General features: G+C 39.0%; 1 protein-coding gene across 1 annotated transcript in view; it reads left to right on the top strand.

Annotated features, from left to right (window-relative positions):
- Positions 1-16,348, top strand: part of pamr1b (peptidase domain containing associated with muscle regeneration 1b) — a 28,213-nt gene extending 11,865 nt beyond the window's left edge. Inside the window, exons 4-14 of the mRNA XM_079259908.1 lie at positions 3,266-3,380; positions 7,517-7,734; positions 8,395-8,502; positions 10,854-11,024; positions 11,175-11,366; positions 11,462-12,340; positions 12,425-12,601; positions 13,521-13,587; positions 13,670-13,899; positions 15,094-15,452; positions 15,527-16,348. Of these exons, the coding sequence (XP_079116034.1) occupies positions 3,266-3,380; positions 7,517-7,734; positions 8,395-8,502; positions 10,854-11,024; positions 11,175-11,366; positions 11,462-12,340; positions 12,425-12,601; positions 13,521-13,587; positions 13,670-13,899; positions 15,094-15,452; positions 15,527-16,096 (3,086 nt within the window). The 3' untranslated portion in view covers positions 16,097-16,348. The remainder of the gene's footprint in view (positions 1-3,265; positions 3,381-7,516; positions 7,735-8,394; positions 8,503-10,853; positions 11,025-11,174; positions 11,367-11,461; positions 12,341-12,424; positions 12,602-13,520; positions 13,588-13,669; positions 13,900-15,093; positions 15,453-15,526) is intronic.
- Positions 16,349-17,945: the final 1,597 nt, after the last annotated feature.

Raw genomic sequence — 17,945 nt, 5'->3', positions numbered from 1 at the left:
ATTCATTTTTATTTTCTTGCCTCAACAATAACTTCAAAAGCCTAAATGTATGGTGGATATGAAAAACAGTGATGCTGGATCCCAATCATTGGAGTAATAAGGAATATTTTATTTATTTATCTATCTATTTTACTTATCTTAATCAAATTATCTTTGATTAGTTAGTTGTACATTTACAAAACACTAGAGATGAGACTAGCACACACACGTGTTAGTCAAAATTAACCCTTTGGGACTCATAAGAAAATGGTAAGAAAATACCAATTTTTAAAAAAATTTCAGGTTTTTATTTGACCCCTGACAAAACGAAAGAAAAGTCATCAGTGTAGTTTTCTGCTTTCTGGTATCTATCAGGGGACAGAAGACAACTATCAGATTAAGTTTAATAGAATTTTGAGCAAAGTTTTTATATACAGTGATATAAAATATCTCAGAAACTGTATGTGTCAAATATGTCACGTTGGGCTTTAGAGGGTTAAATAAAAGTTTCCCAAAAACAGATTCTCAAAACTCAAAGAAAACACTCAGATAATGCATAAAAACACAAACAAACAAACAAAACCTCAAATATATGCTGAACAGCCAACTGAAATGACTAAACAAGGTCCACATTTAATTATGGTTGGCATCTTTTCAATAAAAAAATGATAAAGATCTAAAGGTGTGTAATGTTAAGATATTTATAAAATCTTTATATTTACACATGTGGAGGTCCACGTTTGCATTTTTTTAAAATCAGAATGAAAATGTGAATCTGCCTTTGCGTTTCTGTGACATTTAGGTACTGGGTGGCTAGCTCAGAGCAAGTGTGGTTTTATAGTTTATTTTAAGTATGAAGTTGAGTAAAGTGTTGCTGAATAAGTTAAGCTATCTCATTTCAGCTGTTTATCTTAAAGAAGCCCATTAAGGCTCCCCGTCAGGTTGTGGTTGCTCACAGCATATTAAGATCGCTGCTATCTTCTAATGATATCCCAGTTTTATAATTGCTTCATTATCTGTTCAGTCATCATGCAAGCAACTGAAACACAATGAGTGTGGAGTGATTTCAGCTCATGTTGTGGCATTACTTCAGCGAATAACTTAATTAACTTCCTTTTTAATTATACTGCTCTAACAGCTGAAAGACAAGCCAAACTTCCAATAATGGACATTTTTGTAAAACAGCTTAAACTTTGATTGTGGTTCACATGAATTATTAAACAATGGCTTGGCGCAAATTCCCTTCAACTTAATTCAGAAAAAACTGAGGTGTTGGTGATCGCCCCTGATGAAGCTATTCCAGGGATCAAACAGTATTTGAGTGTTCACAGCTTGTCTTGTAAGTCAAGTCTCAGAAATCTTGGAGTAATTTTTGACAAGGAAATGTCATTACAGCATCACTCAAAGCAGCTCACTCGAAATTTTTTCTTTCAGCTGAGGAAAATCTCTAAACTTAGAACAATGGTATCCAAAGGTGAGCTCGAGATGATTATCCACGCCTTTGTGTCTTCTCGTTTAGACTATTGTAACGGTTTGTTTTCTTGTCTAAACAAAAAAGAGTTGTCTCGTCTGCAGCAGGTCCAAAATTCTGCTGCGCGGTTGCTGACTCGATGCAACCGAAGGGCTCATATCACGCCAATTCTGAAAACTCTCCATTGGCTCCCTGTCTCTTTTCGTGTGAATTTCAAAATCCTGGTGCTCACTTTTAGAGCCTTGCATGGCCAGGCCCCTTCCTACTTAAGAGACTTGTTGTGTCCATATACCCCCATGCGGAGGTTGAGATCGTTGGATCAAAACTTACTCATGGTCCCTCGTTCTCGTTTTAGGACCTGAGGAGACCGATCTTTTCAGGTTGTTGCGCCGAGGCTCTGGAATGATCTTCCACCCTCCCTACGTTCGCTTGAGTCTGTTGATGTGTTTAAGTGCAATCTTAAAACCTTCTTGTTTCGGCAGGCATACCCAGCTGTGTAGATTAGGGGTGTTATGACCAGCAGTTTCTGTGTCTATTTTTATATAGTGTTTTGTTGTATCTTTTTATATGTATTTTATTTTTGTATTTTGCTTTTTTATGAAGCACTTTGTGACTTCTGTCTGTGAAAGGTGCTATATAAATAAAATTTACTTACTTACTTACTTACTTTACATGAACACATTCTGGACTTTTACACCACATTATCACCTCCTTTTCTTCATGATAATAGCTATCAGTCTATTTCTACGTGTCATTGGCTGCTCTGATTCTGCTGTTCTTTGAATTAAATGTGAATTTATGAATTCATTTTGAACATGTAAAAGGCAAACAACACTCATACATTAGTAAACAGACAGAAATAGTAAAATGTAAATAAAGCAAACATAACTGACAACTACGTATTCTTTTTACATATCTGAAAAGGAGTGGGAGGAAGTAAAAACTTATATTATAGATACAATATGACTCGTATAATCCCAACACAATAAGTACATGGACAAACAACTGAGATGAAAAGCTGAGCTGAAAAGCCCAGAAAACCATAAACCACTGCTTAAATCTGTGCTAAAGGTAATGAAAAATTATGTGTGTGTTTTTTTTTAAATTCTGTTAAGATTAAGTATGTGAAAGCTTACTTTTAATTTTTAATTGGATTTTTATTCATTGCTATTGTTATGTAAAACAGGTGCTTGGTGTGAAAAGGGTTTGATGATAAAAGTTTGTTTGTTTTGATGATAAAGCAGCTGCAGCCTGGAGAATGTGGCTGGGCTGGGTATATGACGTTTAACTCCGCCCCCTCAACATTTTGATTGAATTAACCCTAACTCTAATTCTACCCTAACCCTAATCTTAATCACGCCCATTGGACATCCAACCTCGCACATTAGACGCCCACCTCCACCCAATATCCAGCCAAGACCCTCTCACTATGTCTGACACCAACACCTGGAGCACTAACTGCTCAGTGACTGGATCGATTTAGCCGCCACTAATGCAGCAACGTGGCAGATCTCAGTCAAGGCGATGTAGTGACAAAATAACAACAAAACAACAGAAAAATAGCCCAAGTGTTGTAAAAAATACATAATATGGAGCTTGCTTGAACCACTATGAATTTTTGAGGTTTGAGTTGTTTAAAATGGCAAATATGTGTTCTTCTGGTGTCGCTGTTCGGTTTGGCTCATCTAGCGAGCCTCCTCCCTGGTTTTTTAAACAAAAACAAAAAAAGTGTGGTTAAAAGAAGGAGAAGAAAATATCCGTTTTGTAACTGAAAGAGCAACATGTTGCAGCTTTATGAGACTGTGTGTCTTTCAGAGTGTGGGGGAGTAATCCGTAAACGGCAGGGCCACTTGGTGCTGGAGAGCTACCCCAACAATGCACGGTGTGAGTGGACCATCCAGGTAGACAGGCCCTTCAACATCGATCTCAGGTAAGCCTCTGAATCTGTGGTTTTTACTGATGAACATTTATCTTCTGTGTGATCAGAGGGAGTACTGGAAATACTGCAACTCGGTTAGCGGCATAAAGTATAAAGTATAAAGTATTTTTCACTGCATCATAGTCGAAATCTGTTTGGTTGCAGTTGTTTACATGCTGAAAAATATTAATTGCACAAGATGGAAAATTGCATGGGTTACTATAATGTTTATTTTTTATTCAACAGCCCTGTGTGCTGCTTTTCTCTCTTTTGGTTTTGGTTTTGATTAACCGATACAGCCTCCCTGAGGGTAGCAGTTGGAACAGGGAATATGCTGAATGGGATGTGTCCTTCAGGATGCTGCTGGCTTTTCTGTGACATCAGGACCTGTTCAGCTCCTCTGCAGAGAGGAGAGCTGTGTTGATGACGCTCTGCAGGGAAGATTGCAGAGGCTCTCAGACCACACTAGGTTGCAATACGTCAGCAAAGCATCTGCAGAAGGACACCTGCAGCTCCTTAGCTCGATCGTTGTGTTTTAGGATCCTGAGGGAGTGGAGTTGATAACAATGATGTTATGAACAAGCCTGTTATCCATTATGAGCAAATAAGTGGTTTGTATCAGCTTCATTTTGTAGTTCTTACAATAAACCAAGAGGGATGTTGCCACACAATGATGTTCAGAAAATATCATTTTTCCATACGATTGAAAACTTCTTGCTAACATGATAAGTTACAGTTCAGAAGGTAATGTAGTCTAGTTTATGAGATGTTAAGGAATAAAATTTGTGTAAATATTTTGGGGAAATGTAATTCAATAGGTGGAAAGTTTCTGAAGTTACTGTATTGATGAACTCAGCAATAGGCAGAGTCGCTCTGGTATCATCACTGACAATTACATTTACACTTTGTTTTTTGATTTTTGCTTGGAAAATAGTGACCTCGTCACTCTGAATAAGACTTTGACTTTCTTGGAAGCTGTTTTTATATACTTTCCAAATGCATAATCCTCATAAAGCTGTGAGAAATTTGTCAGGTTGCACATCAGCCAACAAGTGAACAAATAAAAATTGATGTGGACATCACAACCACAGCTTTACAATAAAATTCGTAATTCAACCAATATGGAAAATCCTGGAATCACATAAAGTCCGTGGAGTTTTTTTGCATGGAACTGAAGCCACGTTGTTGGGGTCCACGCTGTCCGTTCTAATAGCTATAAATGACTCACCTGCTTTTTGACACATTTCCTCTCAGCTCAGATATTTCTGCAAAACGTTTTTGTGTTATTTTGTGGACTGATGGCAAGTTTACAGCAGAGTTTGGAAACCATAACAGAAAGTTATTACTTTTCTGTGCTGCAATGACTTGCTATTTCAGTCTTTTTCCCCATTACACATACAGGATTTTATAAGCAAGCGTTTCTGCAGAGTTTTAGCTGAACAAAAGCTCCACACAGCTCGACCGAGGCTCATTCAGGCTCGTGGCTCCGTTCTGTTGTGTGCTTTAAGATATTTAATGACTTCAAGCATTTTTTCCTACTATACATAAAGCTCTTCATTAAACTTTATAACCATTAGCATGACATACATAAATTCCAGGGCCAAATCCTTCTTTCAGGCCAAATTTCAATACATGTATGATAAGTCCCTGTTTTCGAACACATACCCAACAAAACCCACACATTTAAAAGTGCAACAGAGAATTTTTGCCAACGTTGTTGGAGAGTTACGTTCAGGATTTCCCTGTATTTTCCCTGTATTTGCTGGTCGCATGCACTGTATTCACATAACATGCAATAAATTTTCTGAATTGATTCTTGGAAGCTGCTGCAGTCTAACTTTTAGCATTACCTTCCTCTCATTAGACGAAGCCACCCTGGCCCGAGGGTCTGAAAAGAGGAATCAGTGCTTTATGCTTTCTGTTATCCAGCTGGTACTCCTCTCAAAATCACACTTTATCTGCAACTGAACCAAGAAAAAGTCATTCTCTGAAAGCCAGTTTAATCTCCTCGTCATTATTATAGTCTCTAATTCACTTTTGACTCCCGGCTCAGTATTTTGGAGATTCAGTAATAAATCAGCTTGAAAGTTTGTTCCAGCAGTCACTACTTGTGTTGGAAGCGTGTAATTAATAGGAGTGGGAAAATCGAATCAAAAATCGGAAATCGGGATTTTTACAATTTTAAAATCGATTTCTTTGTTAAAATTTTTTTTTTTTTCAAATAGATAAAATGAATCCACTATACATATATATATATATATATATATATATATATATAATCTATCATTTTTATTGTTTTTAATGATCTTTTTACTTGTCTTCTTGGGCATTATAGCAGCAGAATGATGGTCTGACTACTGTGTTGTTCTTTCCTCGATGAAATAAAGAAAAATGACAAGCAAAAAAAAGTTTTATACATTTATTTTTTTGTTTTTAATCTACAAAAATCAGCAATATCAAAGAATTGTGAGAATTGCAATTTAAATCGAATCAGCACCCACAAAATTGGAATCAAATCGAATAGGGACAAAAGCATATTGTCACAACCCTAGTAATTAACACGCCTATTTAGACCTTACAGATTTATTTAAAGATATTTAACAGTAATTTAAATAAACATACATTTTTAAACAAAGGTAGATGATGTTTGCCTTCACTGTAAGCCTCTCTTTGTTTCATTGTTTCTTCCAAGTGTTGACTGTGACTGGGTTTTACCTGATCTTTTTATCCTTCTTTTCTTTGACTGTTTGTTTGAGCTGTTACACATATTCTGACCTTATATATGTTGATGTTTGTATAGAAGTATCAGAGGTGTATAATCCAGGTGCCATAAAGTACAAGTCCTGTCCAGCATCGGATCCAACCAGTCACTATATCAGCTGAGTTCAGCTCCACTGCAAGGTAGTGAGCCTGTTAGTGAAAACACCTGTTCTATATGCACCGGTAGATCCAACAACATGGCAGGATTTTTACTTTATGACACCTGGATTATACACCTCTGATAAGGATGGACCCTTCACTGGTCTGCTACTGATTACTTTTGAAAGAATCCACTTTGCACGAATTAAAACAGCCAGTTGTAGCCAGGAAGAAATGATTGCTACCACTGTTGTAATTGCTATGGTTACGAGCCTGTATGCGGATGATGGTCTCGCCTGCACGGAGGAGCTTTGTTAAACTGCAGAAAAAAGAAGTGGGGAGACATTTTGCTTGATTTTAGACCCAAATGGAAAAGCACTCAGAGCAGAGACCTCGGCTTCATTATGAACCAGAAATTCCTGTGTCCACAATTCCTTCCAGATCACTCCCATAATTTCATGGAATCTAAGTTAGACCAAGACCCATTCTCAGAAAAAAAGAAAGAAAATATAAATGTAAAATTCCACCCAGTAGTTTTTGTGTAAAGTTGCTAACAAACAAACCAGCAGACAGATAAACACTCATTACAGTCTTGCTGGAGCTAATTATCAGCTTGATACAGTTTGTAGCCTCAGCTGGAAAGTTTGTTTTTTCTCTGTTCATGCAGTAAAACAATGAGAGACTAATGTGTCTGCAAAAATTTCATATCACCCTAAATGAGAAAAAACCTGAAGGTTAGCCAACTTACCTGTTTTGCTCAGATTTTAACAGTGGAACAGTTGAGCGTGTTCCTCCATCTGGTGTGCAATAGGCAACCGTTCTGAAGTGCCAAAAAGGGAACACTGCCTAGTTAAAATATAATATTATTGTACACAGCTTGTCAACAGCGGTACCCAACACTCTGACTGGCTAAATGTAAGCGATTGCACAGTTTAGACTGGACAAAATTAAAGTGGGTTCATTAAAATGTCTCAACTCAGCCAAGGAGGGACCTGCAAGATGTTAAACATTTAAGCTGCGTTCTCCTGCTGAAGGTTGCCAAGTTCTGCTTTAAAAGGAGTAAGTTTTACAAGGGACCTTTAAATTACCCTGATAAATCATAATAAGACATCTGCCTTGAGTCATTAAAAACACAAATCCAACATCAAGAGCCCACTTAGTTGCACATCATCATCATCATCACACCTTAGTCAAGGTGAAAAAAAATGAACAACAAAAATGATCTTTTAGATTTCTGTTTGACAGTTTAGTCTCAGTCAGTTAAAAAATTGTTTTATCTGTATTTCCAGGTTTATGATGCTGAGTCTGGAGTTTCATCCTTCCTGTCGTTATGACTACGTAGAGGTCAGAGACGGAGACAGCATAAACTCCCGGGTCATCGCCAGATTCTGTGGGAACAACAGGCCCGCCCCAATCCAGAGCTCTGGCAACAATTTGCACATTCTTTTTGTGTCTGATGGTTACAATAACTTTGACGGGTTCTTTGCTACTTTCCAGGAAAGCTCAGGTAGGTAAACTAACAAGAAAAAGAAAAAAAAAACTGCTACAGTTACTATGAAGAATAATATATTTACATCTGTTACTATAGGGACCCCCAACTTGTAAACCTTTACCTCATCCAATGCACAAGGGAATAGTTTACTTTTAACTATAAATATGTCTTGACTTTCATAAAGGACTGAAGTGTCATTTTTTAATATGAAATAAATATAATGTAATTTTTAAAGACATGTTTAATGAACAAAAGCCTCTTTGGAGTTTTGGGTTGCAAAAAAAAAACAAAAAAACCACAAAGTTTCCATGCTGCTCCGTGTCCAGTGTATAATGAAAAAAAACTTTTAAAGTGTCCTGGCACTTACATGTAACAACGAGAGCATTTGTCAGGGTGTTGAGGCTGCTATTAGAAACCAAACATGCCCTCACTATCCAGAAATGTTCTCATCCTTAAGCTCTATAACTCAAAAGCACACACATGCAGAAGTTACCAGCAGCCAAGCTCGAACTTGTAAAAGCAAACAGAGTCTGTTTGGGTAAAAATACCCACACACACTTAGAAAAAAAACAAAAAAATCAGGTTTTGGTATGACCTCCATCATTTCTGTGTGATTTAACTGCTTATGAAGCAGGTGCTGCTGTTTGTACTGCTATCATATTTGCATGTTTACAGCTTGCAGCTCCTCCCCTTGCCTGCATGATGGGACTTGCATCCTGGACACTTCGTACACCTACCACTGTGCCTGTCTGGCTGGCTACACCGGCAAGCGGTGTGAAAATGGTGAGTGTGCAGAGTGAAACTTAAGTGTTAAACTGTGAACTTCCAAAGAAACGACTGTATGCATCTTAGTATGAAAGTGGGGAACAAAAGTGCGTCTAAGTTCTGGAAAAAAGTAAAGTAGCCAAACATTGTAAATCAGTGTCTTCAGACAGTCTTTCAGGTGCACGTAGGAAACACTTCACACCAGAACTGTGAAACACACCTATTACAGAAATGTTATCAAGCATTTGTTTCTTTTAAAACCTTTCCTTTTCCTTTTTTCTTTTCTTTTTGCTGGTGTTGCTGCTGCGAAGCAAGCAGTGATTCATTGTCACAAGGGAGATGTTTGTGGTCTGGACTGAGTTCAGGCCAGCTGCCTTCCCCATCTGTGGTTTTCAAGAAATATAGAATAAGTTTCAGTGGAAGAGCTGCAAATAGAAACGTCCACCTAACATGTTTGGGTGAAAAAAGGCATCATTCATTTAAACAACAATGATGTGAATCTGTCCGGCATTGGACAGATCAAATGAAGATACTGACTGAGGAGAGAGTAAAAGGTGAAAATGGACAAGCAGCATAAACATCATTTTACATTCTGAAATTTCATAATGTCAGCAAACCAGTTTGGGCTTTGTGGCTTCTCATTCAATACCGCCTTAAATCTGTGTGGCCACGTGGTCATGTGTGGCACGGCTCTCTGTGCGGTTAGAGTCTGTAAGGTCTATAATTCATAGATGTCAAGACGCCTCCCTTAAGATCCTGCAAAAACAAGTTTCCTCATGTCCACTTACGTTTTTTCTGCTGTTGTTTTCAGTGTTAAATTGAAATCTATAAAACTAATGGTGAACGATTCCACTTCTAGAACCTTTTCCATTTTTAGAGATACCCATTAAAGAGTCGGTAGTTTCATTACACACAGTGTGCATTCATCTGTATTCCCATCATGGAATCAGGGGCAGTAAATTGTATCTGAAAAGAGCTCGATTAGCGTTAATGTCTCACATTTTGTCGAGGAAATGCAGTCTACATTTCTGCCCCAGAGTCAGATGGGGAATTCTAAGGATGAACCTGACATCAGTCGTATTTTATGCAACTAATGATCGACCTGTCATCTGCTGTAAGCCTGAGCTAAAACATGATATGTAATTGCAGAAACTATTGAAAGGAAATTGAATCTTTTCCATTTGTTTTCTGTTTTTTCTCTCTGTCACTGAAAGTCATCCTTTTCTGAGTGCAGAATTCAACAGTTTCCACAGTATTAACAAAAGGAACGATGAGCCAAATCACATATCATGTAGAGTTGTGAATAGCACACATTCCACCCTAATAGCTCCAGATTCCTTCCATTACGTCTGTGGACACAAGCTGACATGCAAAATCGATCATTTAGCAAAAGAACAGCATTGTCCCCAGAACCTCAGATGACTTTAACTTCTTTTGTTTTTTTTGTTTCACATATATAAAAACAGGTCATCTCGGGGCTAGTTTGCACATTTTGGTTGACCAAAGGCATTCTCCACCCTCTGCGGGATGGTTGGAAACGCTGTGAGCCAAAAATCGCCCAGATTACGAGGAGGGTTTGTTGGTTTGGAGCTATGAAACCACAGACAGTGCATTTCATGGATCCAGTCCCACCCAAACCAACAACACAGAAACTTTCCTGAGGGATCATCTCACACAGAGCAATGTAATTGTATAACTGCAGAGCTGATGTGTGTTGTGCAAACTCCATAGCGGGTGGTGCAGGTCTTTATCATAACATTTGATTCCACATTTACACATAACACTTCAGAAAAAAAAAAAAAAAAAGGTATTTTTTATCACATGGGTGGTTTGTTTTGCAGTGTTCTGTTATGTAACATTAACACACTGTATTCCACAGACACACTACCAGTCTGTGCTACGCCACTTCATAAAAGCCTCTTTTACAACGTTGGAAAATTGAAAAGTTTGACTAAAGCTGTTTTATTGCTTCTATTTCTTCCTTATTTACAAGCCATGTGTAAAAGGCTTGCTGTGAATTGTTCACACTACCATGATGGGTGAAATTATTTGCAAATGAGCCTCTGAGGTAGCTGATTACACTTTTAAACCTCCTGATGTTTTGGACAAGTAGAAACTTAAATTATAGGTTTTGATGTCTCGACTACTTGTATGCAAATACCAGAGGGGAAAAACACTCATTTGGAGGTCGATTTGTTGTTCATATACAGCATGGAGGAGCAATAAAACAAACTATTGAGGAATGCAAGAAATGCCTCCTCAGTCCTCCATGTATCATAATTATAAACACCTGGAATACAGTTAAATAAAAGGTGAAGAAGACAGGATGTGTCCATAAATAAACCATGCACGCCTGTGTTTTTGCTCAGTGGTGGGATGTCGCAGGCCTCCAGTGCCCTACCACGGATCTACTGAGGGTCTGTTTCAGCACTCAGGTGCACGCATCACTTACCGTTGTGACCCTGGGTTTGAGCTGCGAGGGTTTCGTACTGCCATCTGCCTGCATGATGGCACTTGGAGCGCGCCTGCTCCTGAATGTGGTAAGATGAAAATGTGAAAAATTATTTCCATATAAATGCAACCTGGGATCTGGGAAAGTCAGAATGTGTTACTTCCCTGTGTGGATCTATTTCATGCTGATTGAGAGACAGTGCAGTGTGGAAAAAGCCTGATTCTTTTCCTGTTTCCAGTGCCAGTGGAAAGAGTCTGCACTCTACCACCCAAGCCAGCACATGGTAACCACTTCTTGGTTTATGGGCCCAATGATGTCCTCATTGCTCTGCAGTACTTCTGCTATCAACCTTATGAACTGAGTGGGGTTTCCCAGAGAACCTGCTTACCTAACAACACATGGAGTGGGACTCCTCCTGTTTGCTCTACAGGTCAGCCAGCTTGTCACAAGAATTGAGGGTAAAAGATCACGTCATACATTAATACATATTTCACTATGATCTAATTATCTTCTTTTATTCCACAGTGAATAACACGCTTACTAAAGCAGACAAAGAAAAAGACAATGCAAGAAAAACTGAAATAGGCAAAGAAATAGATATAAACAGTGACAAAGATGCTAACAAAACCACAGAGAAAAGTCAAGAAAACACAACGGACCAGAGTGAAAGCTTTGGAGGTAAAGATATAAACACTGGGCTGGAGAATACAACAGCCGTCTGCAGAGAAGATAAATACACTCAGACCGTTCCAAAGAAAACTGTGGGCGAGGGTAGGGATGAAGGAGAGCTAGAGGGAAGAAATAGTGGGTCAGAGAAGCCCACTGAGGACAGAAATAATAAAGTGGATGTTGAGGGCCCGGATAACAGACTGAACACAGTAGAAGAGAAAGAACCAGAGGTACCAACACCACCTGAGAAAAAAGAGGACAATTTCGATGTAAACCAAGAAACAGAAAAGACAAACACCACTGAACTGGTTGTAAGAAAAGACAAAGGACAAGAGGAGAAGGAAAGAAAAGAAGAGCAAGTGAACGGAAAAAGAAAACCAGACAAAGTTGGGCCTAATGACACCAAGCTGAGAACGGTCATATCTGAGGGTGAAAACACTGTAGAAATCTTTGAACTGGAAATGAAAAAGAACAACACAGGTTCAGACGGCACAAAGAGGGAAAATACAACCGTAGGACCTTCAACACCAGGGAGGAAAATCTTCCCTTCTCGAGTCAACGTGACACAGTACACCTTGTATAGAGCAGGAGAAGAAAATGGAAAACTAAATAACAAACTAGTTGATAAAAAGGACGGGACGGAGAAGGACCCTTCGGAGACGACAAAGGAGCTGGAAAGAGAGAGGGAAGAGAAAGAAAAGGAAAAGGAGAGAGAAGTCAATCAAAGCATTAATGGTAAGAGGCTCCTGGGGATAATAAACAAAACATGTGCATACCCTTCCTCTCACCAACCTTCATCCTGCTAATCTGCTCCTCCAGACAAAAGCTGCGCTCCTCTTCCTCGCCTATACAACGGCCACCACCAGGTGGTGCCAGGGTTGGAGCCTGCAACAATGGAGTTCACATGCAACCATTCATATGCCCTCAGTGGTGATAAGAGACGCACCTGCCAGCCAGGTGGTACCTGGAGTGGAAAACAACCCCTCTGCATCAGAGGTACTGCCATTTGACTTTTCATTAGTTTAAGCAATAATGAAGATCTGAATCCTTGACACTGGCCAAGGTCCGCAGGGCTGAAACATGTTGGTGTTTTAAACGGTTACCATGACTACGCCATAGAAATAAAGGCAATTTAACAACTTTTAAATGAGAGCGGCTTGGAGATTTGTAGGGATATGAGATGAAGATATGACTTGTTGCAGGAGTGCAACATCTTCCACTTTATGCTTTTGCGGCATAAAATTCATGTTTGATTAGAAAAACAATTGTGTGGACATTTCTCCTCATGAGGTTATCCACCTTGCACACTATAAAGTCAGCAGGTCTGGTTTTATGTATCATATTTCTTCATCAATAAAATTTTTAGACAGTAAAATAATTAAATAAATAAACAGATAGATAGATAGACAGACAGACAGACAGACAGACAGACAGATAGACAGATAGATAGATAGATAGATAGATAGATAGATAGATAGATAGATAGATAGATAGATAGATAGATAGATAGATAGATAAAAATCGATCTAGTCTTAAGCTATTAATATTTATTCTCTTTGAAGGGTTTTCACATTGGATCGTCAGCAGTTTGACTTTTTAATACTTGTTTTATCTATGTTTTAGGTGTAAAGGTTTGATCTTTTTTTCTTAAGTATTCATTCCATCTATATGTCTTGCTGAGAGTTAAAAGAGAAGGTCTGTTGCGTTATGTCTATGTTGATATAAATCTCCAGCCAACAGCCTCACATTTTGTTTCACATAACGACTGAATTAGAGCAGTTTAGTTTTTAGTTTCAGTTTAGTTTTTCACTTCCAGTTACTTCTTTCCAATCATCGATCAGGAGGCAATGGAGATGTGCTGTGTCTTCTAAATATTTTGAATATGTCACAAGTCTGCATATGTGTTTATTTGCAGCATGCCGAGAGCCAAAAGTATCAGAACTGGTCAAACAAAGAGTGTTGCCACCTCAGGCACCGTTTAGGTACGTTTCTCAGTATTATAAGACAATGGGTAAAAGTGTGAACACACATCCACATGCATCTCAACTCCTCTTCTCCACCCAGGAAGACACCTGTGCACAAGCTCCTCTCCTCTGGACTCGGCCTGCAGCTCCAGTCTGCTACTCCCACCACAGGCCCCTCATTCCCTCTCCAGCTACCCCAGGGTTTCCACCCACTTTACACAAATATAGAGTATGAATGTGCATCCCAGTTCTACCACCACTCTGGCAGTCCTCGCCGTACTTGCTTAAAGACTGGCAAGTGGAGCGGACGTCATGTCTCCTGTTGGCCAGGTGAGGGCAGCAGAGGACCACTTGTTTTTCAACAACTCCAGAGAAGGGTTCTTTAGTGTCACATATTTTCAATAATTTGTTTTCTAACTTGTAATTTTCTCATCTTAAATGTAGGCTCACTGTTAGATAAATTATTTACATAAAAACCTGTAGTTTCCTTGATACTCTTTCAACACTAATGACTGAAGGGAAAAGAGACTTTTTAATAAAATGGCTTATTTCTCTGTGGGATTGAAGGCTTGGTGGCAGATCTCTGCAAAACAGACATTTATGAGTAGCTATGTATGAAAATCATTTCTTTATAAACAGTTCTGCACACTAACAACAAACAGTGGAGGTAGATTTGCTTTTATAGCTTCCTGGATGTTATCAGACAAAGAAGCAAAGCAAGCTTGAAAATTGTGAAAGACCTTGTGTATAGTCTAATTATTAAATCTGTTTTTCTTTTTTTACTTAATGAAGATGTTTGAACCCATTTTCTAATCATAAGCACATATTTAAACTATATTTAACTAGAAAAGCACTCAGAGAGTGCAAACTTCTGCCAAGGTCCCCATATTGTAATTATTTGTTCTCTTCCTAAGATGGAAATTCCAAAGGTGCCATATTTTTTCATATTCTGGATCATAGTATCCACAATGATTCCTTTACCTGGATCAGTCTTCAACATATTTTAAAACCTGTTAGAAGCTTGTCCTGGATTTTTAAGTGCTCTGATCATAGTTGGTAGAGTTACGTGCACAAGTGTTGAAAATGGCCCGATCTCACAATGTTAAAGACTCCCTTAAAAAGTTCCTGGATCCAAACGGTGATTTGGATCACCACCAAAATGAAATCAGTGTTTCCTTTTTAGATTTCCAGCTATTCCTGAAAATTTCATGAAAATCGGTTCATAACATTTTAAGTTATCTTGAACACAAACAAACAAACAAAAAAAAAAGATGTACTCTATCCTATTCTTCCAGGTAGGGACTGACATTCAGCATGCCTGTGTGGCTTTTGACTAGTTTGTATGCTGCTCCATCTTTGCCCCTACTCTGCATTTTTTTGTCTTTGAAACAGCTTAAGGTTCACGACAGCCCCTCAATGGTGACACTGTCTCAGTGTAGGTTTAATTTTCCCTGTAATGTGTCCGCTACCCTCCCTGCTTTGATAATAATCTCACCTCTCATCCTGTCACTTCCTCTTTGGCAGTGTGTGGGAAGCATCCAACCTTTGACCCAGGGAGGCCAGGAGAGGCTCACTGGCCCTGGCTGGCAGCCATCTACCGCCGTTCCAACAAGAGTCCAGAGACGAAGGTGTCCAAGGCAGACAACCAGATGAAGTCCCTGAAGAAGAACGGTGGAGCTGGAGCTGGCAGCCCAAATCAGGCTTCAGACTGGCAGCTGGTCTGCAGTGGAGCTCTGATTAACCAACGGACTCTGGTGGTTGCAGCTCATTGTGTGACGGAGCTGGGGAAGATGTATCCTGTGGATGCAGCCACAATAAAGGTGGTGGTGGGGAAGCACTACCGTGATGACCACAGGGTAAAAAAAGGTCCTCAACACTTGAGGGTAAGCTAGTGTCCATCTTCTTTTCAAACACCCCTTTTAAGAAACTTGCAGTTCAGTCTGTCTTTCTCTTTCAGGTGGCATCCATTGTCGTCCATCCAAACTACGATCCTAACATACTTGACTCTGACATTGCTGTGATCAAGCTACTAGACAAAGCAAGGATTGGAGAAAAAGTGCTGCCAATCTGCCTGTCGGAGAGTCAGGAAAAAGAGGTGACCTCTGGTCAAGGGCTGGTGACAGGATGGTCCCCATTGCCTGATCCCAGTTTAGGTCCTGATGAGAAGGCGAGGGTTGGTGTGGTTCACCTCGCTGATATAGTTCCATGTGAGCAGCAGTATGCACGCAACGGTGTGCCGGTTAGTGTCACAGACAATATGCTTTGTGCCAGCCAAAAGCCAGACTACAGACCGTCTAACATATGTCCGTCTGACACTGGGGGAATCCTTGTCCTCCCTGCTCCCTCTGAAAACCAAGCCAGCACTGACCCAAATCCCTCTCAGGTGCAAGGGGGGAGGAACAGGTTGTGGAGACTCTTGGGACTGGTGAGCTTTGGCTATGACCAAGGGGAGTGTGATCCTGACCTCTACACAGTTTACACACGTGTAGCCAACTTCAAAGACTGGATTGAGACCAATATGAAATAAAAACATGGTTGTCTTCTCATTATTCTTCATCCCATTTTCCAGACTATTCATTCTGTCCAATGTCTTACGCACAAGGGCATTTTCTAACTAAACGCTGAAGCAACACTGGATAATGCAGTGCTTTAACTGAAGGGGGTACTAACACATTAAATGTGCTGATTGATCAACCCTGTAAATATCTGAAGAATTCAGCATTTAGGTCCCTCAACCCGAGGTTAAAGACTTGAAAATGACTAGAAAACCATTCATCTGAGCACTCTGGTTGATGATGGTTTGGATTGTACTCTTTGTTTTGTATATATGTATCAATGTTATGAAATATTCCATCAATTCTTATGATGCAAAAGATGTACATAGTATCCAAAAAGTAAAGTCTGACAATTTTAATAAAAAAAATGTATTGAAGTGTTAAATCCTTCACTTGTTCTTCTTAAGTATAAACCAAAGAGTGGTCACTTGATTAATGTATTCTATTGAATGTATTTGTTATAAATATATATATATATATATAAATATATATATCATCACGTTGGGATAATCTGGAAAAAAAAAAAACACTGAACATTTGCTCACACCTTGGAAGTTGTGATGCATGAGTCCAAGTCAAGAGCATCACCTATAACATAGCATTTTAGTCACAGATCCACCTCCCTTTTGCTCAAATGAAATCCATTTCCTCCATTTTGACCTCCATCTCTTATTCAGAAGGGAACTTATATATCTTACACATCAGCAACCAGTACTGATCTCTAAAAGGTAGCATTACAAAATGCTTTGTTTCTTTATACAAAAGAAAAAAAAAACAGTAAAGAAGATACATTTGGAGTGTTTCACATTTGAATGTAGTATAGTTCATCTACTGTTCTTACTATCGGCCAGAATTTTTGTCTTTCCTCCACCTTTTTTCTAAAATGTGGAACAACAGCTTGCCATAGTCCCACATTTCCCAGAGGACAGTCCTTTCCACTTGGGCTGGGAGCCTGTCTGTTCACAGGCCCTGTTGAGCTCACAGGGCATCCTCAATAGAGGAACTGGTAACACTTAACCATAGGTTGACTGGCCTGGGCACAAAGGTGTAACCCTGAGTACATCACCAGGACAATGGTGAGAAAATGCTGCCATGTGAACCAAGTTAACAGCAGAGAGGGAAAGGAGCAAGTTACTTAACACGAGATACACGAAATGTTTAGGTGTTGTCCGGTTTCCCAGTGAAGCTGCTGGGCCTTAGTGTGAGGAGAAGAGCTATTTCAGCTCAAATGCTTTGGCTCCAAGGATCCAATTAGTATTCTGGTCTAACATAGCAAAATAGGAATGTCTCTTTTATGCCAAAAACTCATGTAGAAATCTGTGTCTGAAAACGCTGGGGTGTTGTGTAAAAAACAAGAAAGAAAATTGTCACGATTTTATCACTTAAATAGTTTTAAGCAGACAGTGAAATTGTAGATTTTCTATTTTTATGAGTTTAAAAGTTGTCCTTTTTACAGTAACTTCTTACTACAGTAAAGAGTCTTTTGTTGTATTTCCCATTTATAAATGCACAACATTAACTTGTTTTATACACAAAATGTGTCTTTCTGTAGTAAGACCTTCAATGAAATGGGTCTTGTGTGGATGGTAGTGTTTGTTACTCTGTAACTTATATATGTAGTTGTTCAGTATTAATATTGCCTCCACAGATTGTCAAGTTCTCTATTCTATTCTATTCTATTCTATTCTATTCTATTCTATTCTATTCTATTCTATTCTATTCTAGAGTCATTTTGCAGATGCTTTTCTCCAAAACGACCAACATGTGAGAGTGAGAACAACACAAGCAAGACACTAGGCAGTGAAGGACATGATAGATTAG

The sequence above is a fragment of the Telmatherina bonti genome (genome assembly GCF_933228915.1).
Source record: "Telmatherina bonti genome assembly, chromosome: 2".
Taxonomy (NCBI): Eukaryota; Metazoa; Chordata; class Actinopteri; order Atheriniformes; family Telmatherinidae; genus Telmatherina; species Telmatherina bonti.
Note: the sequence above shows the minus strand (reverse complement) of the source record. Positions and strands in the feature narration are given on the sequence as shown.